At 38.5% G+C, this 25,056-nt stretch overlaps 1 protein-coding gene, 1 long non-coding RNA gene and 1 other non-coding gene across 3 annotated transcripts in view; all 3 read right to left on the bottom strand.

Annotated features, from left to right (window-relative positions):
* KPNA4 (karyopherin subunit alpha 4) overlaps window positions 1-25,056 on the bottom strand; it is a 48,807-nt gene that overhangs the window by 11,813 nt on the left and 11,938 nt on the right. Inside the window, exons 2-13 of the mRNA XM_007524062.3 lie at window positions 17,497-17,541; window positions 16,687-16,776; window positions 16,271-16,300; window positions 16,129-16,181; window positions 13,976-14,071; window positions 13,348-13,433; window positions 11,838-11,924; window positions 8,476-8,645; window positions 8,348-8,392; window positions 6,946-7,077; window positions 3,179-3,307; window positions 1,107-1,211 (exon numbers count right to left, since the gene is read on the bottom strand). Of these exons, the coding sequence (XP_007524124.1) occupies window positions 1,107-1,211; window positions 3,179-3,307; window positions 6,946-7,077; window positions 8,348-8,392; window positions 8,476-8,645; window positions 11,838-11,924; window positions 13,348-13,433; window positions 13,976-14,071; window positions 16,129-16,181; window positions 16,271-16,300; window positions 16,687-16,776; window positions 17,497-17,541 (1,068 nt within the window). The remainder of the gene's footprint in view (window positions 1-1,106; window positions 1,212-3,178; window positions 3,308-6,945; window positions 7,078-8,347; window positions 8,393-8,475; window positions 8,646-11,837; window positions 11,925-13,347; window positions 13,434-13,975; window positions 14,072-16,128; window positions 16,182-16,270; window positions 16,301-16,686; window positions 16,777-17,496; window positions 17,542-25,056) is intronic.
* On the bottom strand, window positions 2,612-2,944 carry LOC132540659 (small Cajal body-specific RNA 7). Its single transcript, XR_009551846.1, has one exon. It is a non-coding gene; the product is annotated as a small Cajal body-specific RNA 7 (non-coding RNA).
* On the bottom strand, window positions 10,489-11,830 carry LOC132540369 (uncharacterized). The gene is made up of 2 exons (XR_009551549.1): window positions 11,468-11,830; window positions 10,489-11,287 (listed from the first exon to the last, which is right to left on the bottom strand). It is a non-coding gene; the product is annotated as an uncharacterized LOC132540369 (long non-coding RNA).

Below are 25,056 nucleotides of genomic sequence, written 5' to 3'. Positions count from 1 at the left end.
AAACAATTTTATTATGTATCTCAGAGAATATAGATTTGGGCTTTATTTATTTATTTTGAAGCTCTCAAAAAGAGCTCCCTGAATCTGAGGGAATCCCATTCCCAAGTCTGGGGAATATTCTCAGTTACTCTTTTTGGAGACCCACGCCTGTTTATATGTAGGGCTTCTCTATGAATGCTGTGGTTCTTGTCTTGACACTACCTCAATATAAACTATTTTAAAGAGAATTATTTCCTTCTCCTCTCTCTCCCTCTTAAGATTTGTGTTACTTATTACATATGAGAGAGAGATTCACATGAAACACAGAGACATGTGACACTGCAAATCAAACTGGGAACCATAGGCACTCAATTCTAAAATTCTACCAGTTGAGCTATTTCTCTGGTCACTAATAAAACATTTTAAATAAATCTTGTGATGATGGTATTTTTTTTCCTTTAAATTATTATGATTTTTATTTACTAGAGACAGATAGCCAGAAATCAAAGAGAAAAAGGGGAGACAGAGGGAGAGACACCTGCAGCACTGCTTCACCACTTGTGAAGCTTTCCTCCTGCAGGCAAGGACTGGGGGCTTTCTTTAACCTTGCGCATTTTAACGATGTGTGCTCAACTAGTTACACCACTACCCAAAACCCAAAAACTTATTAATGAGAAAGATAGGGGGAGGGAGGGAGGGAGGGAGGGAGAGAGAGAGAGAGAGAGAGAGAGAGAGAGAGAGAGAATATGAATCAGGCATCACTCTGGTACATGTGCTACCGGGGATTAAACTCAGGACCTTCTGCTTGAGAGTCCAATGCCTTTTTCAATGTGCCATCTCCTGGACCATGGTCTAGAGGTTTTTAAACTTATACTTATTTTACTACAGTATTCACATTGTCATACAAGTTTAAATAAAGCAGAAAAGCATGTATTGGGTGGGGAAGATAGCATAATGGTTAATCAAAGAGACTTTATGCCTGAGGCACCAGAGGTCCCAGATTCAATTCTCTGTACCACTGTAAGCCAGACCTGAGTAATGTTAGCGTAGGGGGTAGAAGGGGGGGGGGGGGAAGAAGCATGTTATTAAATAACATTATGATTCGTTACACAAGGTGATTTTCTTACCTTATCTAAAAGGTGTATTATCATTGGTACAAGGTTAGCATCAATTACTGCCTGAACCTGCTGCTGATTTCCTGCAGTGATGTTAGAGAGGAACCATACTGCTTCCTGTAGAACAAAGCCCATCATCATCTCTCATTACAAAATAAAAGTTGCCCATCAACTTAGAAAGTATACATTCACTACTTCGATGTTCATATAGTTTTATTATGAAATGATACTGTGATAAAAATTGTAGGAATCTCAACTCTATCTCCTTTCCATATTTTCTTTGGATAAATTGCTAATGCCTCTAAATTCAAGAAACAATAAATGAAGCCTTCTATTGTTTTAAATTAAGTTGTCAAAATATTATCTATTTAAGTCTTTAAAAAATATTTCATTATTCATTGGATAGACCAAAGAAATCATGAGGGCTGGGGGAGAGGGAGAAAGACACCTGCAGAACTACCTCACTGCCTGTGAAACTGCCCCCTGTAATTTATATTACTTATAAATAAATAAGACAACATCAGAGCATATGTGGCACTGTGCTATGTGATGCTAAAGATGAATGGGGGGGGCCCTCACATGCTTGCAAGTTCAGTGTTCTACCTGCTGTGCCTTCTACAGAAGGTTGCTAAACAAACACTTCTATAGAATTCCCTCCCTTTTTTTGTTTTAGATATCATAAAAGGGAAGGGGGGAAGAGATCAGATAGATAGATATGGCACTGGGGCTTCACTCAAGCATATGTGATATCAGGAATCAAACTCAGGACTTCATGTTTGTCCAAAATTCTAGCACTGGACTACCTCCCAGTATATTCTATAGAGTTCTCAAAAGCAATGGTTCCAAATACTAAGATTCAAAAGAAGACTGTTTAAACAATTACCAAGGAACTGATACGCTGTTATACAAATATAAGTATGGAAGCTATAGTTAAAGATATTTAACTACTCCCAACTACATAATGTATTTTATTCTATTCTCATCAACAGTTATAGTCAAACTAATTAATCTTAATTATCCACAATAAAAGAGATACAAAACATAAAATAGTGATTTTTAAAAAAAGTATACTGATTTATTTGTAAGTCATTCACATAACCATTTCACTAGAGAGCCAAAGTGGAACCAGGTATCTGATAGCTTGCCCCCTGTAGGTGGAGACAAGGGGCTTGAACCAAAGTCCTTGCACATGGTAACATGTGTTCAACCAGGCATACCACTGCCTGGCCCCTAAAGATCTTTTCACACTGCCCTTTACAGTACACTATTTGAGCAGCCCCAATGGGGGCTAGCAATATGATGATTATCTCAAATGTTTTACCAGTTTCATATATAGTGAATGTATACTGCTATCAAAGCATGAAACATGGTAAAACATCTAACATCTTAGTACTGTAATTTACCAAACAATAAATGTATTAATTTATCAAAAAGGACCATTTTCTCTAATAATACAAATGAACTAGTAAACAAGTTTTAGTCCCCAAATAGTATTAGCTAGTGTGTAGTAAGCTCTCTTGGATCAGATCACAGGAACATACTTAATGAACCTGTTAGAGATCTTAGGGTGTTAGGCTACTTAGGTGAGCTGTTCTTGGGTTATAATCACTGGCAATGCTGTATCAACAACCCATTTATCTGTACAACAGCCTCAGATGCACTCCAATATCAGCATCACCAGTCAGTGCCCCCTTTCCATAGCCTTCACAAGTACACACACACACACACACACACACACACACACACACACACACACACACGTACGTATTTATAAAAAATTAAACTTACATATTAAGAATTTTCAATCATACAACATTCAACACCCAATTATCTCTATTTCATCATTTCCAAGAGAGTTAAATTCACACTGCTAACAACTGGTTTGTCTTATATATGAAAAAAAAACCAAAACATTAATGTGTTACAGAAGACAGTATTTATTGTTTCTTGACATCTAAAAAAATAGTCCATACTATAGCTCAGTTATAATTTTGAGTCTCCAATGTTATAAAAACTGTCATTTCTATCTTTTAAATAATTTATTTTATATGCTATTTTTTAAGCATGATTTGAAAAATACTTACTTTATTAATTTTCTCTTTGGGATGTGTCAGAAGTGCTGGGAAGTGTGAAAGAGCATCACAGTTCAAAACAACTTGTGTTTGCTCATCAGTTCCAGTAACAATGTTTCCCACAGCTCTAAGAGCTGCAGTCTGAAACATAAAAGGATTTAATGAGACTATGTGAAAAAAAATCATTACCACTGCTGAGGTGCAGTGGAGCAGATTATGAAAGATAAAAGTCATTCATGCCAACCCATTCTTTGCAACAAGCTGTGCTAGAACTGATTTAGGAATACAGGAGTGAGGACAAATTTTTTAAAAATATTTTTATTTATTATTGGATAAATACAGAGAGAAACTGTGAGGGAAGGGGGAAGATATAGAGGGAAAGAAACAGAGACACCTGCAGCCCTGCCTCACTACTCATAAAGGCCTTCCCCCTGCAGGTGGGGGCCAGGGGCTTGACCTGGGTCCTTGTTTGTCCTTAACCAGGTGCGCCACCTCCTGGCTCCCTCAAGCTTTTTTTTTTTTTAAAGATTTCATATAGGGCTGAGAAGATAGCATAATGACTGTGCAAACAGACTGTTGTGCCTGAGGCACCAGAGGTCCCAGATGTGATTTCCAGCACCACCATAAATTTTGCAGGCCCTACAAATTTCATTCTTAGGAAGTTCATACTACTATAAAGATACTCAATAAACAATTACAAGACATTATATAGTACTTAGTGTAATAAAGAAATAATAAACACTTTAGATTTTAGGTAGTTTCCATACATTAAAAACACAGTGCCTTGCAAGCAGAGAGATGGCTCAGGGATAAAGCACTGGACTCTCAGACATGAAGTCTTGAGTTCTATCCCTGTCACTGCATGTACCAGAGTGATGCTGGTTCCCTTTCCCTGCCCCCTTTCACATATATACATCCTATTTAAAAAAATGCCGGGGGGGGGCACATCTTCAATAAGTTGAAATTACATTATCACAAGAATTTGAATCACTTATTTTTCTCAAGTTGTAAATAGCTTTCTGTCAAATTTTTTAAAAATGGCTATCTTGTCTTTTTCTTCAATATTTTATTTATTATATATTGGACAGACATTGAAAGGGGAAAGGTAGATAGAACCAGAGATGGAGGGGAGAGGGAGAGAAAGATACCTATAGTACTGCTTCACCAAGCATGAAGCTTCCCTCTACAAGTGGAGACCAGGCATTTGAATCCAGTCCTTGTGTATTGTAATACACACATTCAACCAGGTATGCCACTGCCTGGCTCCTATTTTGTCTTTTTTTTTAAGAGCAGTGACCCAGGGTTTCTTTTTTCTTACCACCAAGGTTATGACTGAGACTTAGCACCTACTGGACAAGTACACTGCTCCAGGTGGCTATTTTCTTTCCCCCCACCCCCTCCTTTTTTAAAGATAGAGAAATAAGGAGAAAGAGGGTAAGAGAGACACCTGAAGCACTGTTGTACAGTTGTGAAGTTTCCTTCCTGCATGTGGGATGGGGGCTGGAGGTTGAAACACAGGTCCTCATACACTGCAAAGTATGTGTTCAGGAGGTGGCATCACCACCCCACTAGGGTACTTTTAAAAAATCGAGATTATTTACATACTAAACATGCCCTCTTTCAAAATGTACAATTCAGTGATTATTTTATATTTATTTATTTTTAAATTTATTTATTCCCTTTGTTGCCCTTGTTGTTTTATTGTTGTAGTTATTATTGTTGTTGTCATTGTTGGATAGGACAGAGAGAAATGGAGAGAGGAGGGGTAGACAGAGAGGAGGAGAGAAAGATAGACACCTGCAGACCTGCTTCACCGCCTGTGAAGCGACTCCCCTGCAGGTGGGTAGTGATTATTTTAGTATACTAAAACTTATACAGTGACTACTAGCATATAATCACAAGGCATTTTCTTTCTTTTTCTTTTTTTTTTTTTTTTTATGTCAGGTGTTGTCTTTGTGCCTAAGCAATTCCACTGAGTTATTACCTGGGCACAGGCACGTGGGCATTTTATTTCTTGCCACCAGGGCTATTCCTCAGGCTCAGTGTCTGCACAACTCACCATTGCTCCTGGTAGCTATCCCCCCGCCCCCCTTTAATAGAAGATAAGAGCTACAGAGATAACCATACTTCTCAATCACTTGTGAAGCTCTTCCCCACAGATATCCCTCGTGCTGTCTCTAATGCTCTCGTGTGGGGCTGGGTCTCAAGGCCGGAGTGTTATGCATGGCAAGGCACGTTCTCTACAGAGTAAATTATTTCTCTACATCTATGAGTTAATTTTCTTATATGGTGTAAATAAGGGTACAATTTCATTCTTTTATATGTGGCTACCCAGTAGACTTATCAAAATCTGCTGAAATCACCATTTGCTAAAGAGACTCTCTGCTTATTTAATTTTCTTGGCACCTCTGTTGAAAATCAACTGATCAAGGTGGGGGTAGATAGCATAGTGGTTATGCAAAGAGACTCTCTTGCCTGAGGCTCTGAAGTCCCAGGTTCAATCCCCTGCACTACCATAAGCCAGAGCTGAGCAGTGCTCTGGTGTTTCTCTGCATCTCTCTCAAAAAATAAAATACTTAAAAGAAAAGAAAATCAACTGATCATGTTCTGCTCAGCAGATAGTGTTGGATGGTCTCTTAAGTATGAGGTTCTAGGGGAGTCGGGCAGTAGCACAGCGGGTTAAGTGCACGTGGCGCTAAGCACAAGGACCAGTGTAAGGATCCCAGTTCGTGCCCCTGGCTCTCCACCTGCAGGGGAGTTGCTTCACAATCGGTGAAGCAGGTCTGCAGGTGTCTATCTTTCTCACCCCTTCTCTGTCTTCCCTTCATCTCTCCATTCTCTCTGTCCTATCCAACAACAACGACATCAACAACAACAATAAAACAACAAGGGCAACAAAAGGGAATAAATAAATGAATATTAAGAAAAAAAAGTAATGAGGTTCTGAGTTCAATTCCTGGTACTGAATGTGCTGGAGTGACACTCTTTTTCTCTCTCACCTAAATAAATAGTGAAGTGTGGAGCTCTGATAGCAAGTTAAAAAAGTAAATAGAGGGGGTCAGGTGGTAGCACAGTGGATTAAGCGCACAAGGCGAGAAGCGCCAGGACTGGTGTTAAGGATCCTAGTTCGAGCCCTGGCCTCCCACCTGCAGGGAGTCGCTTCACAGGTGGTGAAGCAGGTCTGCAGGTGTCTCTCTTTCTTTACCCCATCTCCTTTTCTCTGTCCTATCCAACAAGAACAACAATAAAACAACATGGGCAACAAAAGGGAAAATAAATAAAATAATTTAAAAAAAGTAAATACAAGAATTGCAGTAACATCCAAAATAGTTATGAAAAATAAAATTAGGCAACTTCTTACTTTCAAAAGTTACTACAAAACCAAACTGTAACACTGATCTAAGTATAGACATTAGATTAATATATTAGAACCAAGAATCTAGCAGTAAAGCTTTAACATTTCACATCAGCTGGTTTTCTTTAAAAAATGTATGGGGGGTGGGAAGGAAGAAGAGAAAGGGATAACATTACTCTAGCACATGGAGGAAAAGGGACTCTGTTTCTCCAGATAAACTGGAAGAAAAGATAAACTGAAACACAATGCCAATCCACCACTTGTGAAGCCTCCCCTTTCTTACAATGCTCCAACCTGGGTCTTGGGTCCAACCTGAGTGCACAAGGTAAAGTGTGCATTCTACTAAAGGAATACAGGAGGACATTAGGATAGGATGAGTAGAATGGAAAAGAGGAAAATAAAAAAGTCTAGGAAACATACTCACCTGGACTTTAACTTCCTGGTGACTGAGCAGAGGAACCAAATGAGGGACTATTCCTGAATCTATTACCATCTGTATCTGCTCATTGCCAGCATCAGTAAGGTACGAGAGGGCCCAGACTGTATCTACCAATATCTAACGGATAAAATGAAAATTCAAATAGCCTTTGAATATCATGTCAATGAAATTAATTAATTAACTGTTGTTCTAACTTATGTCCTTTATTCTTTCACTTAAATTCACTGGATCATAAGCTTCTCTAATGTTTTAAATATCATCACCTATGTTTGTAGCAGGCAGTCACAATTTTTTAAAGCAACATTCAGGATATTTAGGTTACTAATGATCCCAAGTACCGATTAGTATATAATCTTAATTGGATACAACTTAACTATACCTTCACTAAGTTATAAATGACTTAACACATAGAATAGTAAAGACATTTCTTCTAAATTTTATTAGTGATTTAATATTGATTTACAACGTTATGGAATAACAGGGTTATAATAGTAACGAACCCCCTACCCCCAAATGCTAAGGGCATGCAACACCAAACTCAAGGATATGGGAAAACCCTTTCTCTAGAGTTACAATAAGATGGCTACAGCCCTCTGGGGCCCACCCTCCACACCCAGGAAAACCCTTTCTCTATATCTAAAAATAAACAAAAGCCTCTTTAATTTATACTACTACTACTAATTTTTTTAGTCTATAATTTCGGACAATTATATTTTTATATTTACCCACCAAATCCATAGCTTTTCTAACACAATGACGGCTAGTCTGACTTTTTGAAACAGAAGTTTTCTAACTCACCCATATTTCCTGAATTGTTTTATCCTGGGCTATCTGTGTTAGTAGAATGAACAAGACAAATTTCTTAAATCTTGTCTGTACTGATGTTTTGCTGTCATCCGTATAAAAATATAAGCCCATACATAAATGTACAAGTATTTATATTAAAGTAAAACTACCAATAGGCATAGCTGCCCTACTGCCAAATCAAGTTTCCAAGATATAATCTTACTGAGAAATCATTAACTGGTAATTAAATTATAGATATAGGCTGGGGAGACAGCATATGCTTATGTAGATTTTCATGCCTGAGGCTCCAAGGTCCCAGATTCAATCCTCAGCACTATCATAAGCCAGAGTTGAGCAGTGTTCCAGTCTTTCTCCCTTCTCTGTATCGCTAATGAAAACAAATAAAAATCTCTCATAATAGAAAAGTCTGATAAAGCACAAAGTCTTGACATCCAGTGTAACTTTTTCTCTCCCATGTGTGTCACAAGGGTAATCATAGACACGCACACACATATGTACAAATACGAAGGGCAGCATTTACTCACATTTACATCAGCATGCACACACATATGTACAAATACGAAGGGCGGCATTTACTCACATTTACGTCAGTGTGGTGAATTAAAACACAAAGAGCTGGAAGAATCTGAAAAGAGAAATATGGAAATTTTAACAGATACACACAGACCTGATGGTATCTACCTCCTAGTTAAAGAAAATACACCTTACCTCCTGAATGGTTTCCATTGGGGGTGGTGGGTCTTTGTGGCGACATAAGTTGACCATAACCCAAGTGACATTTCTTAAGAAAGTTATAGGAATAGATGGACTTATGAAGGAAAGTAAAGGTTTCACAACACCAAGACTTATGACATAATCTCTACACTGTGGTCCATCACCTGCAGAAAGGATATATCATTTCAATAAAATAGCCTTACAATGAGTAATTCAGAAATATACAGCACTGGACTCAATGCAGCTTTCTGTACTTTAATATACTTGAAGTTTAAGACTCACTGCCCTAAAGAGCCAAAAATTTTAATTTCTATATCTAGTGTAACAGCTTTTTTTTTTTTTTTTTTTAGTTTTTTAAAATATTTATTTCCTTTTTGTTGCCCTTGTTGTTTTTGTAGTTGTTAGTGATGTCATCATTGTTGGATAGGACAGAGAGAAATGGAGAGAGAAGGGGAAGACAGAGAGGGGAAGAGAAAGACAGACACCTGTAGACCTGCTTCATCGCTTATGAAGCAACTCCCCTGCATGTAGGGAGCCAGGATCCTTATGCCAGTCCTTGGAGGAAGGAGACAGAGAGATACCTGCAGCCCTGCTTCACCACTTATAAAACTTTACCCCTGCACGTGGGTTTGGGTGGCTTGAACCAGGGTCCTTGTGCATTTTTTTTAAAATTTATTTTAAAAAGGAGACATTAACAAAACCATAGGATAGGAGGGGTACAACTCCACACAATTCCCACCACCAGATCTCTATATCCTACCCCCTCCTCTGATAGCTTTCCCATTCTTTATCCCTCTGGGAGTATGGACCCAAGATCATTGTGGGTTTCAGAAGGTGGAAGGTCTGGCTTCTGTAGTTGCTTCCTTGCTGAACATGGGTGTTGACTGGTCGGTCCATACTCCCAGTCTGCCTCTCTTTCCCTAGTAGAGTGGGTTGTAACCTATGTGTTCAACCAGGTGAGCCACCACTTGGTCCTTTTTAGTGTTCTCTCTCTCATCAGTAAATAAAAATAGTTCTGTGAACCTTGAGTTTGGAAAAATGTCAGGATCTAGTTAGAAAACAAACCCCTGGGAGTTGGGCAGTAGCACAGCGGGTTAAGCACATACGGCAAGAAGCACAAGGATCCTTTATAAGGATCCTGGTTCAAGCCCCCGGCTCCTCACCTGCAGGGGAGTCGCTTCACAAGTGGTGAAGCAGGTTTGCAGGTGTCTATCTTTCTCTCCCCCTCTGTCTTCCCCATCTCTCTCCATTTCTCCCTGACGTATCCAACAATGATGACATCAATAATAACTACAACAATAATAAAAAACAAGGGCAACAAAAGGGAAAATAAATATTTAAAAAAACTTAAAAAAAAAAAACAAACCTCTAGGGATCAGGTGGTAGCACACTAGGTTAAATGCATGTAGTATGACCAACAATGACCGCACAAGGATCCTGGTTCAATCCCCTGGCTCTCCACCAGCAGGGTAGTCACTTCACCAGCAGTAAAGCAGTTCTGCAGGTGTCTTTCTGTCCCCCACTCTATCTATCTTCCCCTCTTCACTCAATTTCACTCTGTCCTATCCAATAAAAAATGGAAAAAATGGCCACCAGCAGCAGTGGATTCATAGTGCCAACACCGAGCTGATAACCCTGGAGGCAAAAAACAAAACAGAAAAAAATCTGAAATACTAGAACTGTCTTTCTCAAAATTATCTTTCCTGTATTTCTTTCATTCTCTTTCTTTCTTTTTTCTTTTTTTTTTTAAAGATTTTATTTATTTTATTAATGACAGAGAAAGGACCAGATACCACTCTGGTACATGTGTCGCTAGGGATTGAACTCAGGACCTCATGCTTGTGAGTCCAAATGCTTTATTAATTGTACCACCTCCAGGACCCCTATAATTATTTCTAGAGAAAAATCTTAAAATTATGGTAAATGTGATCAATATTTAAGAAGAATCTATAAGCTACAGAAAACCTCTATGATCATAATGTCATGATTTTTTTCTTTCCATTAGGGTTTCACTGGGGTTTTGTGCATACATTACTCTATGCTTTTATTGGACAACCCAACCCTTCCTGCCTCCGAGACTGAAAGGCTGAGGGGGACAGTACAAAAGAAAGATGGTGGACATCATCAGTACAACTTCACTGCTCTTAAAGCTTCTCCTCTGTATGGTGCTCCCACTTGCCAGTCTTGGACTCAAACTCAGGTCCTCACACTTGGCAAAATGTGCCCTCTACCTGGTGAGCCAACTTTTAGCCCCAATGTTACTATATTTTAGTGTACTGAAAACTATAGTGATATAGACATTTTTCAATTTAGAATTCTCTAAATTGTCACTAATGGAGAAAAGTTACTAACTTGAGTTTTGCTTCTTTTTTATTTATTACTTTTTTTTTTTTGCCTCCAGGGTTATTGCTGGGGCTCAGTGCCTGCACCACGAATCCACTGCTCTTGGAGACTATTTTTCCCTTTTTGTTGCCCTTGTTGTTTTATCGGTGTTGTGATTATTATTATTGATGTCATTGTTGTTGGACAGGACAGAGAGAAATGGAGAGAGGAGAAGACAGAGGGGGAGAGAAAGACACCTGCAGACCTGCTTCACTGCTTGTGAAGCAACCCCCCTCTCCCCGCAGGTGGGGAGCCAGGGGCTCGAACCGGGATCCTTATGCCCCTTCCGCTTTGCACCATGTGTGCTTAATCCGCTGTGCTACTGCCCAACTCCCTATTTATTACTTTTTATAATAGTTGAGAGATTCCAGGAGTAAAAGGACCTCCCATTCAAATTCAGACCTCATAGTTATTTCATTAAGAACTGACACTTGTGATCCAGGAGGTGGCGCAATGGATAAAGCACTGGACTCTCAAGCATGAGGTCTTGAGTTCAATCCCTGGCAGCACATGTAACAGAGTGATGTCTGGTGTTCTCTCTGTCTCTCTCTCTCATCTTTCTCATAAATATATAAAATCTTAAAAAAAAAAAAAAAAAAAGAACTGACACTTATGGTGCACTTACTTTGCCATATGCATGACCCAGGTCTGAGCCTGGTCTCCACCACATTGGAGGAAGCTTTGGCACTGTAGTATCTTTCCCCTATCTTTTCTCTAATGGAAGGCTGGGGGGGGGGGGATGGACATGACACACTTGCTCAGAGTGGTGAAGCTCCAGTGACAAAACAAAAAGCTGACACTATTCAAAATTCATAACAGTATTGTAAACAATTAAAAAAATGTCATTTTGTTTAGTATGGGCATATATTTAAACAGAATTTCCTTAAATTATATTTTACAAGAATGCATACAGAAAAGGGAAGATTATTTTTCATTCTACAGCTGTTAGATTAGTTTACAAATGTTTTACAAACCTATGATGTTTCCCAATGCCCACACTGCTTGCTCACAGACATTTTGATGGGGTGAATGAAGAAGCCTCAAGAAAAGTGGCACAGCATCTGAAGAAAATATTAAATATCAGTTAGGGCTGATGCTATCGTTATATGTCAACTGAAGGAAAAAAAACTGACAATACTGAACTATAAATGAAAATCCAATCTTGCAAAAAAATCCAATCTTGCCTATCAAAAAAATATTCTCATTAAATGATTTTCATTGGAATAGAACTAGTAAACTTCTGCCAGGCTCTGAGACTTCTTCAGAATAATAGTTCTAATGTACAGATATATGTCAAATTAAATTGATAAAATTTCACTCAATTAAATTGGATTCAAACCCAATTAAAAAAACTTTTAAATGTATAAATCTAGAATGATATATGGGTTTTTACACAGGTCACTGATCCCTGTGCCATGTGAGATTTTTGGAACTAGAAACAAGTCTGTTCTTACCAAGGATGAGAGACACCAAGAAAGGTCTGTATCTGAACACAATATTGCACAGAACAAGTGTTTCTTCTATTTCCTTCTACCTGATATTAAAACCTTGAAAAGTTGTTTAAGTACTTGCAGATCAATCATGCTTACCTACAATAAAAAGTAATTCACTTATCCATTATTTTTGATATATTAAGACTGGCAGCATTAAGACAAATTCTAAGCCTCTTCCTAATCTTTAAAGAGCACATAAAACAGAAAGGAAAGAGATTGAGGTATTAAAACATTGTTTTGAGACCACAAAATTTACAAAACAATCTATACAAAAATGAACATAAAGTACATGCGAAGCCAGAAAAAAACTTACCCAAAACATCTAAACCCCAAATTAAAGTAAGTTTTATTAAAACTTATGTAAATGCAAATGTCTTTATATAATAAAACGCCTGTTTGAAAACACTCCTTTTCAAATCATGTAGAAATTAGTACTTAAGGTTGTAATAAGTTTAGGTAACTATATTGCTTTTACACTTAAAGAGGATTTTTAAAGTGCCTTCTATAAAAATCATTAAAGTAATAAAAACTCCAAACAAACAAAAACTCCAAACTTTATTTCTTTTGTAGAAGAATCAAATAGTATTCAGAAAACTAATAATCATTTCCCATTTACATTTCTTATAAGACATAAGAAAAATAAGATAATAAGAATAAAAAAGCAAATATTTCAATAGACTACAAAAGGTGTCACTATAACTATGTGGGAAATCTCATTATGAGATAGAAATTGTATGATAATTAGAAAACAATTTTCATATCCTATAAACACAGTATGATTACAACAATAGTCTGCTATTGTACTAAAGAACTGAAGAACTTTTAGAAGCTGAAAATGTCAGTTAAGACAATAAAATGATCCAAGTAATATTAAGCTGGCTCAATTGTGTAATTATTAGTTTATAACATAAATAAGACAATTCTTTTGGAAAAATTACTTTCTACTAACTTAAAAAAAAAAAAAAAAGTTTTGTCAGTTGAGACAACTTACTGGATTGAACTACTGCTTGCGTTTGTTCTGAGGTTCCAGATGCAATGTTTGTCAAAGCCCAGGCAGCTTCAAACTGTAAAGAAGGACTAAAAAACACAAGTATTTTCACACTAGCATTTTCACTTAAAAAAAAAAAAAAATGTAAGCTCATTTTTGCATATTTACATTTATCAACTGTTCTTACCCTCTAGCATTATTAAAGTATTACGTATTATTTCTAAAGATATATATACATTTGTCATTAAAAAAAAACTTTAGTGACTAAGATATCTCTTTAATATAAAAACCATACAACTTCCTTGGGTATCCTTATTTTCTTTCTTTTTTTTTGGGTGGAGGGCATCCTTATTTTCAATCAGAATTCTCTGTTAAGACATTACCATATAGTTTTCTCAATTACCTTTCTGATCAAACTGATCAGTGTTAAATTAAAAAACTTAAAAGTCAAGTGTATCACTCTCAGGTACCACATGGGCTCTAACTTTTTCTTTTATTCTTAACTCATCTTGTACTATTTTTAACTTTGGTTTTTCAACTCTATCCCATAGTCTCTTTCTTTAAAGGTCTGCCTGATTACTTGGAAGTCCTGTTTTCTGCAAATTCTAATAATAAAAAAAAAAGTACATACTTGTCATCTCTTTCAAGACAATGGACTAAAATGGGCAATATTCCAGATTTTATTAAATCATCAATTGGTGGATTTCGATCACTGGACAAAAGTTTCCTATGAAAAAGGAGACACAGATTCAGACATTCAAAGAAACTTAATGACATAATTCAATTCAAATTCATGATTGATGTAAATGACTATGAATCAAGTATTTGGCATTAGTACTCTTTCTGAAAATTATTTTTTAAATATTTATTCCCTTTTGTTGTCCTTGTTTTATTGTTGTAGTTATTATTGTTGTTACTGATGTTGTCGTTGTTGGATAGGACAGAAAGAAATAGAGAGAGGAGGGGAGGACAGAGAAGAGGAGAGAAAAATAGACACCTGCAGACCTGCTTCACCCCTTGTGAAGCGGCCCCTTGCAGGTGGGGAGCTGGGGGCTCGAACAGGGATCCTTACGCCAGTCCTTGTGCTCTGCACCACATGCGTTTAACCTGCTGCACTAACCGCCTGACTCCCTATTTATTTTAAAGATTTTATTTATTACAAACTATTGTATTTACTGTCGAATGTAAAACATCAATTCCCCAATAAAGAAATTAAAAAAAAAAAAGTGAACACCCTGGCCTATCCATTGGGGATACTGCAAACAAATTGGGTGAAATGTGGTCTGAATAGTTAGCTAAGGATAAACATCCATATGAACAGAAAGCAGCTAAACTAAAGGGAAAATATGAAAAGGACATTGCTGCATACCGTGCCAAGGGCAAAAGTGAAGCAGGAAAGAAGGGCGCTGGCAGGCCAACAGGCTCAAAGAAGAAGAATGAGCCAGATGATGATGACGAGGAAGATGAGGAGGAAGAAGATGAAGAATGGAGGAAGATGAAGAATAGATGGCTATCCTGTGTTGATGTGTGGAGTGTGCGTGTGCACTCAGGCAATTGTTTTGCTGAGAATATGAATTCAAGTGCAGCTCAATATTAGCTTCAGTATAAAAACTGTACAGATTTTTGTATAGCTGTTTAGATTCTTTGTAGAGCAAATACTTTTTAAAAAAATGCAGGTGGTAGCATTTTGAGGGGCTATTACATTTAGATTCTAAAGCTTTTGATGTTGAATGTTCCTGACTTGTGTATGTTACCACAGCAAACTTGTAAGAATTAATACCAATAGTAAATTTTGGGTTTTTTTAGAATGTTGCATTTAAAAAAAAAATTTGTAAGAAAACTATGTATATTATTCTTAAAAATAAATAAATAAATATAGGGAATTCGGGGAAAAAAGATTTTATTTATTTATGAGAAAGATGGGGGGGGGGGGGAAGAACCAGACATCATTCTGGTTCATATGCTGCCAGGGATCAAACTCAAGACCTCAAGCTTGAGAGTCCAGTGCTTTATCCATTGTGCCACCTCCTGGACCACTATTTTATATAATACAATCTATATAATACAATTTATAATAATACAGTCTTTTCTCCATTATAAAAAAAATTGAAAAAAAAAATTGAGGACCTTTGTATTATGGGCCTTAGAGCTCTCATGATCTTGCAATAATAAGTCAAGAAGAATAGTTCCAAAACCAACAATCTCATAATGGAGAATATAATGTTCCAGGGGTTGGTGGTGGCACACCTGGTTAAACGCACATTACCATGTGCAAGGACCCTGGTTTGAGGCCCCACCTTCCACTTGCAAGGGAGAAGCTTCATGAGCAGTGAAGTAGGTCTGCAGGTGTCTATTTTTCTCTTTCTACCTCTATCTTCCGTCTCTTTCAATTTCTCTCTTTATCTTTATTTATTGGAAAGACAGTCAGAAATCAAGAAGGATGGGGAAGATACAGAGGAGGAGAAACAAAGAGACACCTGCAGCACTAGAGATTTTCTGTTGAGATCTTTACACGCCTATATCACAGTATAAAACAGTGCTTGCTTTATAGATATTCATGTGTACAGAACAGCACTCTATGTTGTGACTTTCAGGAGACATTCAAATGAGAAGTAGACTGGAGAAATTCAAAGTGAAAAAAGATTTCATAGTTCCACCCAATACCCTACCCATTGCACACATCCATTTTTATATTTTTTCCACTTTCTATATTATTCATTTCCAACCAGAAAAGTGATCCTTTATGTAGGCTAGAAAACAAATAATCCCTTAAACACGACTTACCTAGCAGCTTGCACTGCACTTAACTGAATTCCTTGGTTATCACTTGAAGCATTCTATTAAAGACAAAACAAAAGTTTTTGATGTAGATACACAATAATTGATATGTGAAAGAAATATAAATGATGGGGTGCAGGGTACTTACTTGAACAATAGCTTCCAGAGAGGTATTTTGCTGGGGAAAAAAGTGAAAGAGAAAACTAAGTTTAAAAGACACCTTAAGGGAGTCGGGCGGTAGTGCAGCGGGTTAAGTGCACGTGGTGCAAAGTGCAAGGACTGGCATAAGGATAACTGGTTCGAGCCCCCACTCCCCACCTGCAGGGGAGTTGCTTCACAGGTGGTGAAGCAGGTCTGCAGGTGTCTGTCTTTCTCTCCCTTTCTCTTTTCCTCCTCTCTCCATTTCTCTCTGCCCTATCCAGCAACGATGACATCAACAATAATAACTACAACAACAATAAAAACAAGGGCAACAAAAAGGAAATAAGTAAATAAAAGACACCTTAAAATTTACATAAAGTCTTTCAATACTAGTTTTAACTTACCAGAGTAACAGTAACTTACCACTCTATAGTCACTATCTATATCAGAGTCTTCACAAATATCTTCATGTGGAACATTCCTTCTCTTTAAAAGATGTTCATCTCTTTTATTCTTAAAAAAAAAAAATTATATAGAGAATTTTAGTTAGAAAGCTAAATGCTTTGTTGTAGTGTGTTAGGACTTTACGCATGTGCAATTACATAGCTCCCAGGTTACTTTTTCATTCAGATAGACAGATAAAGGAGAGACACCAATGGACCAGAGCTCTCAAGTGTCACGGCACTCAACCATGTGTGCCACCACCCAGCCCTGAGAAAACTCTTAATTATAGTCCCAACCATAAATTATTTGCAAGTTGATAAAATTTATAGTAATGTGAATAGCAAAAATATTTAGTATAGCTGTATGCCTTATGAAAGTATACATACACATACATTTTTTTTTTTGTAAGTCACTAAAAATTATAGGAAAAGTGGTCTGGGAGGTGGCACAGTGGATAAGGCATTGGACTCTCAAGCATGAGGTCCTAAGTTCAGTTCTTGGCAGCATATGTACCAGAGTGGTGTCTGGTTCTTTCTCTACTCCTATCATTTCTCATGAATCAATAAATAAAATCTTAAAAAAAATTATAGGAAAAAAAAAGTCCATCCTATAATATCCTTATTTTTGGATAAAGTACAAGTTGTATGGCAAGCACATAAAAACATCTTTTCACTTTTCAAGGGGAATAGAAATGACAGCAAGTACCAGAGGTTAATATATATTTGATCATCTATATACACTATAATGTTAGAATTATACTGGGGAACACCCAGTATTAATCAGACTCACCTTTCTTAATTCAACTACAACTTCATTTCGCTGTCTTCTCATTGTCTATAAAAAATTAAAGAAAAGTTTTTTAATGACCTTACATTCCGGAATATCACCTAGAAAGACATTTTGATGTATACTCCCATTATTTTTCTAATCATCTGTATATATTAAGTCAAATTTTACTTCTGGGGTCCAGGGAGGTGGCTTAACAGTAGAGAGTAAACCTTGCCTATGGGATCTCCAGCAATCCATAAAATGGTGAAGTGATGCTCTGGTCTTTTTCTCAATAGTAATATTGTAAAAATGTTACAAACGTTTACTATCTTCATTTCATAGTTATATTCTTAAATACTGAAAGTTCTCTGAAATCACTGATTAGATCTATAATATAAATGGGTATATTATGAATTACAGTTTTTCATTTATTATTATAGTGGGCTCCAAAAACTGTGTATCATGAATCTTAAAACTGTGTCATAGGGCTTATAGAATCCAAATGTGCAAAGAATAAAATAACCCATAACCTTGCCCACAACATACAAATCATAGTTATTTTAAAAAGTAATGCATGTGCAAGGTTAGAAAATCCACTTGCTTTTCTTCTTTCTTTCTATTTTTATTAGATAAGACAGACAGAAATCGAGAGGGGAGGAGACAGAAAGGGAGAAAGGGGGTCGGGTGGTACGCGGGTTAAGCGCACATGGCGCAAAGCTCAAGGACTGGCACAAGGATCCCAGTTTGAGACCCCAGCTCCCCACCTACTGGGTGGGGGTCGCTTCACAAGCGGAGAAGCAGGTCTGCAGGTGTCTATCTTTCTCTCACCTCTGTCTTACCCTCTATTACTGTCCTATCCAACAACAAAGACAGCATTAACAATAATAATGACCACAATGATTAAAAACAAAGGGCAACAAAAGGAGAAAAAAAATAGCCCTGGAGCAGTGGATTTGACTGGAACCCCAACAATAACCATGGAGTGGGGGGGGGGGGGAGGAGCAAGCCTGCTTCACTACTGCAGGTTGGGGGAGCGCACACAAGAAGCTGGGTCCTTGCACTTGGTAATGTGTGCGCCACCGCCTGGCCCCCTACCTCCACTCCATTACATTGGATCTACTAGAAAAACTCATTAGTTCAACCCCAAAACTTATCTGAACTCTCATTGCACACAAATACCTCTTTTGCTACTAACTAGTCCAACTACATTACCAGAAAACTTATTTGTATCCCTTCTCCTTGAGAGCTTGTTTGGAGGTTCTAGCAGGGGAGCTAGCTACTTGTATACCCTCAACCTGTGAGGTTAGAGAAAAGCCCTGAATATTGAGAACAGCTGTTAACCCCAAACCAACTGTTCCTTGTTCTGCGTAAATATTTCCACCTGTACCCACCCTGTGCTAACTATAAAAAGGTGGGATTGATACCATTCTCTTCTTTTTCTTAAAGAAAAAAACTTTCTTTCACCACTGACTTATGTCTCCTGGAACTTTTCCTTCTGTTATAGTAGTGACTGCATATTTGTTTATTTATTTATTTATTTACTTATTTACTTATTTTTTCCCTCTTCCAGGGTTATTGCTGGGCTCGGTGCCTGCACCATGAATCCACCGCTCCTGGAGGCCATTTCCCCCCCCCCTTTTGTTGCCCTTGTTGTAGCTTCGTTGTGGTTATTATTATTGCCCTTGTTGACGCAATTTGTTGTTGGATAGGACAGAGAGAAATGGAGAGAGGAGGGGAAGACAGAGAAGGGGAGAGAAAGATAGACACCTGCAGACCCGCTTCACCACCTGTGAAGTGACTCCCCTGCAGGTGGGGTGCCGGGGGCTTGAACCGGGATCCTTACGCTGGTCCCTGCGCTTAACCCACTGCGCCACCGCCCGACCCCCAGTGACTGCATATTTAATCATCTTTGAATTTCAGAGGCAAATTTCACTTGGTCAACATATATGTTCCTTTTAATATGCTACTGAATTCAGCTTGCTAATATTCTGTTGAGGATTTTTACGTAACTTTTAAAAATTTTTTCTTTATTGGGGGATTAATGTTTTACAGTCGACAGTAAATACATGCATAACGTTTCTCAGTTTTCCACATAACAATATAACCCCCACTAAGTCCTCTGTCATCCTTTTCCAGGACCTGTAGCCCCCTACACACTATTATGTAACTATTTGTTAGGGACACTGATCTGTAGTTTTCTTGGTTTTTTTTCTGAGAAATTAAGTAAGTGATGTAATTGCACACTGATGGTTCTTATCTGGGGTGACTTTGCCCTCCAAGGGCAGCTTGGCCACTTCTGATAGTTTTATCTGTTACAGTGTGTGAAATGCTACTGATCTCTATGGGAATAGGAAAGGGTGCTGCTAAACATCCTGCACGACAGGGCAGTTCCTCACAACAAAGAATCACCCAACTCCAAAACGCCAATGGGCCAAGACTGAAAAACCTGGGGAGGATAACTTAACGGCTGTACTTATACAAAGAGTCTCTCATGCCTGAGGCTCCAAAGTCCCAGGTTCAATCCCCAGCACCACCATAAACCAGAGCAGACTGGAGCTCTGGTGTAAGACAAAACAAAAACAAACAAAAAAACAACAACCATGAGTTAGTCTAAGAATTCAGTTAAGCTCAAATATATATACACAAACACATACGAAAAATGAAACATTCCCAAAAATCAACAACCGTAAAATCATGGATAATTAGTTTTCAATTTTGAGGAAAAAAAAATGACGTAAAATTTTTTTACTTATATGAGCCTAATTAGCGGTTACCAGAAAGAAAAGGAGAATGGGGGTAGGTGTGGAGAGGCATGAATAAGAGGATATATACGATGATTTTCAATGATGCACATCTGAAATTTATATTATGTTATAATGCAATGTCTTAGCTAGATACTAATTCTAATAAGAGTATACTTTAAGTTTTAATTATCTCCCTCAACTTAACTTTAATAATTCCCTCTGTGATATGTATAAAGACAGGGTCTAGGGAGTCGGGGGGTAGCGCAGCAGGTTAAATGCAGGTGGCGCAAAGTGCAAGGTCTGGCCTAAGGATCCCGGTTCGAGCCCTCCGGGACCCCACCTCAGGGGAGTACAGCTTCACAGGCAGTGAAGCAGGTCTGCAGGTGTCTATCTTTCTCTCCCCCTCTCCATTTGTCTGTCCTATCCAACAACGATGACACCCATAACAACAATAACTACAACAATAAAATGGCAACAAAAGAGAATATTAGGGAGTCGGGCGGTAGCACAGCGGGTTAAGCACACGTGGTGCGAAGCGCAAGGACCGGCATAAGTATCCTGGTTCAAGCCCCCGACTCCTCACCTGCAGGGAAGTCGCTTCACAAGTGGTGAAGCAGGTCTGCAGGTGTCTGTCTTTCTCTCCCCGTCTCCCCCCCCTCTCCATTTCTCTCTGTCCTATCCGACAACAATGACTGCAATAATAACTACAACAATAAAACAACAAGGACAACAAAAGGAATAAATAAATATAAAAAATATTTTTAAAAGTCCAAAAAATATAAAGCAACATAGGGCAACAAAAGGGAATAAATATTAAAAAAAAATTTTAATGAAAGAAAAAAATAAAGGGTTCCGGTTCGAGCCCCTGGCTCCCCACCTGCAGGGGAGTCGCTTCACAGGCGGTGAAGCAGGTCTACAGGTGTCTTTCTCTCCCTGTCTGTCTTCCCTCCTCTCTCGATTTCTCTCTGTCCTACCCAGCAATAACAGCATCAATAATAACCACAACAATAAAACAAAAAGGGAAACAAAAATATAAATATTAAAAAAAAAAAAAAGACAGGGTCTAAGAGAAAGTTCACCTAGTAAAGTTCTCACCTTTCCATGCGCAAGGCCCTGGGTTCAAGCTCTGGCACCTCCTGGGAGTACCATGGAAGTCACCAGTAAAACTCGATAGGTGATAGAATTTACATTCTCCCTCTCTCTTTCCCCCCTCCCTCCTCACTCTCCCTAAAAAAAAAAAAATGCCCCACCTGCAGGGGATTCGTTTCACAGGTGGTGAAGCAGGTCTGAAGGTGTCTTTCTCTCCCCGTCTTCCCCATCTCTCTCCATCCTAACAATGATGACATCAATAACAATAAGTACAACAACAACAACAACAAACAATGGCAGCAAAAGGGAAAATAAATAAAAATAAATGAAGAAACAGGTCTGGGGAGGTTGCTCTGCAGTAGCATCACACATGTGCAAGGTTCTGGTTTCATCCCTTGGTGAAAAGAGACAGATGGACAGACACACTTAAGGGGTATATAAACTAGACTGAGGGGAGTTGGGGAGTCGGGCAGTAGCGAAGCGGGTTAAGCGCAGGTGATGCAAATCGCAATGACCAGCATTAAGGATCCCGATTCGAACCTGGGCTCCCCAACTGCAGGGTAGTCGCTTCACAAGTGGTGAAGCAGGTCTGCAGGTGTCTCTCTTTCTCTCCCCTCTGTCTTCCCCTCCTCTATTTCTCTCTATCCAACAAGATGACAACAATAACTACAATAAAACAAGGGCAACAAAAGGGAATAAATAAACAATAAACTAGACAAAGTCCACAGTTCATGTGAGCTTATAATCTAATGGGAGAAATTAATGTTAAGTAAATACACTAGCAAATTATGATCTATGTTCTTATGGAAAACAGGTAGCTTTAATTTTTTTTCTTATCTGTCCCAGAGTTTTCATTGAGGTTACGAGTCTGCATCATTCCACTGCTCCCAGCAAACTTATTTAAAAAATGTTTTAAAAAATATTTTATTTTCCCTTTTGTTGCCCTTGTTTTTTACATTGTTGTTGTAGTTACTATTGGTGTTGTTATTGATGTTGTCCCTGTTAGGACAGAGAGAAATGGAAAGAAGGGAAGAAAGGGAGCGAGATAGACACTTGCAGACCTGCTTCACTGCTCATGAAGCGACTACCCTGAAAGTGGAGACCCGGGGGGGGGTGGGGGGGCTTGAACCAGGATCCTTACGCTGGTCCTTGTGCTTAACTGGCTGTGCTACTGCCTGACTCCTGCAAACTCATTTTTTTAAAGGAATGAGAGGCAAAGAAGAAACAGACTGAGAGAGGAGAAACTTGATAGCACTGCTCCACCATTCATGAGGCTTCCCTTGTGTCGGTATGACATGGTGTCCAAGGGCTTGGACTGGGGACCTTGTACAAGGTAAAGTTTGTGCACTACCAGGTAAGCTATCAACCAGTCTCCAGCTTTTTCAGTTAGCTTGCTGAGGGATAGTCTCTCTAAGTAAATAAACTGTGAAGATATTAGATGAGGGAGTCAGGTGGTAGCGTACTGAGTTAAGCGCAAGGACCAACATAAGGATCCCGGTTCGAGCCCCCGACTCCTCACCTGCCGGAAAATCGCTTCTCAAGCAGTAAAGCAGGTCTGCAGGTGTCTTCTCTCCCTCCTCTCTGTCTTCCCCATCTCTCTCTGTCCTATCCAACAGCGATAACATCAGTAACAACAACAATAACTACAATCATTTAAAAAAAAGATATAAGATGAGAAAACCAAGTAAGTTAAGGACAAGGGAGAAAGGTAAGGGAGTAAGGAAGGTTTTTTTTTAACAGAACAGCATGTGTGAAGGGCCAGAAGAGGAGAGGGTTAGAAGAATTAAAAGATAGTAACAGGATAGGAACTAAGATAATAATGTAAGAGAGGCACAAGATGTATATAGGAACCAGATATGGTAAGGCCTTGAAGGTCTTTATAAGGAGTTTGGAAACTGAATGTAGTGACACACTACTGAAGCAGGAGAGGTATGGTTTCGTTTGCCTTTTTTTTTTTATTTCTTTATTGGGGAATTAATGTTTTACATTCAACAGTAAATAAATAGTTTGTACATGCATAACATTCCCCAGTTTCCCATATAACAATACAATCCCCACTAGGTCCTCTGTCATCCTTCTTGGATCTGTATTCTCCCCACACCCACCCACCCCAGAGTCTTTTACTTTGGTGCGATACGTCAATTCCATTTCAGGTTCTACTTGTGTTTTCTTTTCTGATCTTGTTTTTCAACTTCTGCCTGAGTGAGATCATCCCATATTCATCCTTCTGTTTCTGACTTAGTTCACTCAACATGATTTTTTCAAGGTCCATCCAAGATCGGCTGAAAATGGTGAAGTCACCATTTTTTATAGCTGAGTAGTATTCCATTGTGTATATATACCACAACTTGCTCAGCCACTCATCTGTTGTTGGACACCTGGGTTGCTTCCAGGTTTTGGCTATTACAAATTGTGCTGCCAAGAACCTATGTGTACACAGATCTTTTTGGATGGATGTGTTGGGTTCCTTAGGATATATCCCCACGAGAGGAATTGCAGGATCATAGGGTAGGTCTATTTCTAGCCTTCTGAGAGTTCTCCAGACTGTTCTCCACAGAGGCTGGACCAATTGACATTCCCACCAGCAGTGTAGGAGGGTTCCTTTGACCCCACACCCTCTCCAGCATTTGTTGCTGTTCCCTTTTCTGATGTATGACATTCTCACAGGAGTGAAGTGGTATCTCATTGTTGTCTTGATTTGCATTTCTCTGACAATCAGAGACTCGGAGCATTTTTTCATGTGTTTCTTGGCCTTTTGGATCTCTTCTGTGTTGAATATTCTGTCCATGTCCTCCCCCCCCATTTTTGGATGGGGTTATTTGTTGTCGAGGTTTTTTTTTTTTTTTTTTTTTAATAACCATATTGGTTACTTGACAAACTGGATAACAGCAACAATGGAGGAGAACCACTATGTAGATTATAATAAAGAAATAATGATTTCCCCAGATATTAACATAAGAAGAGTCAACAGGAAAAAGAATTTCATGCCATTAAATGTGATACAACCTCACCTAACAAACTTCTCTTTCCAATCTTGCTGCAGAAGCAGAAGTGTCACGTTTCTTCTTGTGCATATTACACCCCCCCTTCACTACACAATGGGGGGAGGGATGTGTGGCAGCACAGGGTGTGTGTGTGTGTGTGTGTGTGTGTGTGTGAGAAGGGACTTTCGATGATGACATCAATAACAATGATGACATCACTAACAATAAGTACAACAACAACAACAACAAAAAACAATGGCAGCAAAAGGGAAAATAAACAAAAATAAATGAAGAAACAGGTCTGGGGACCTTTTTTACTCAGGAAAAGTCTACTCAGAAGTAGGTCAGTAATAAAAACAAACTGCTTCAGTTAGGGCAGGGTTTATTCTTTAATACAAAACCACACAAAGGCTAAAACTACATCTAGGAAAAACAAAACTTTGTAGCTGAGTTAGTAGATGACAGCGCAATACAGCACATATCTAGCATCCCACCCTTATTTGTATGGTTAAACAAGTGCCCACAAAGGTGGAATTTAAATTTTACAAAAATTGCACCTGGGAGATAGCTTAGTCAGTTAAGAGTATAGGACTTGAATCCCTGAAACCCCCAATTCAATCCCTTGTACTACTGTATGCCAGAGCTGAGTGACTCTCTGGTTTTCCTGTTGTAGTAAATAAATCTTTAATAATAAAATTCAAAGTAAACCCTGAAGGGGTCAGGCAGTGGTGCACATGGTTAAGTGCACATACTACAGTGCACAA

Source organism: Erinaceus europaeus, chromosome 9, assembly GCF_950295315.1.
Source record: "Erinaceus europaeus chromosome 9, mEriEur2.1, whole genome shotgun sequence".
Lineage (NCBI taxonomy): Eukaryota > Metazoa > Chordata > Mammalia > Eulipotyphla > Erinaceidae > Erinaceus > Erinaceus europaeus.
This window is presented reverse-complemented; position numbering and strand designations above follow the sequence as displayed.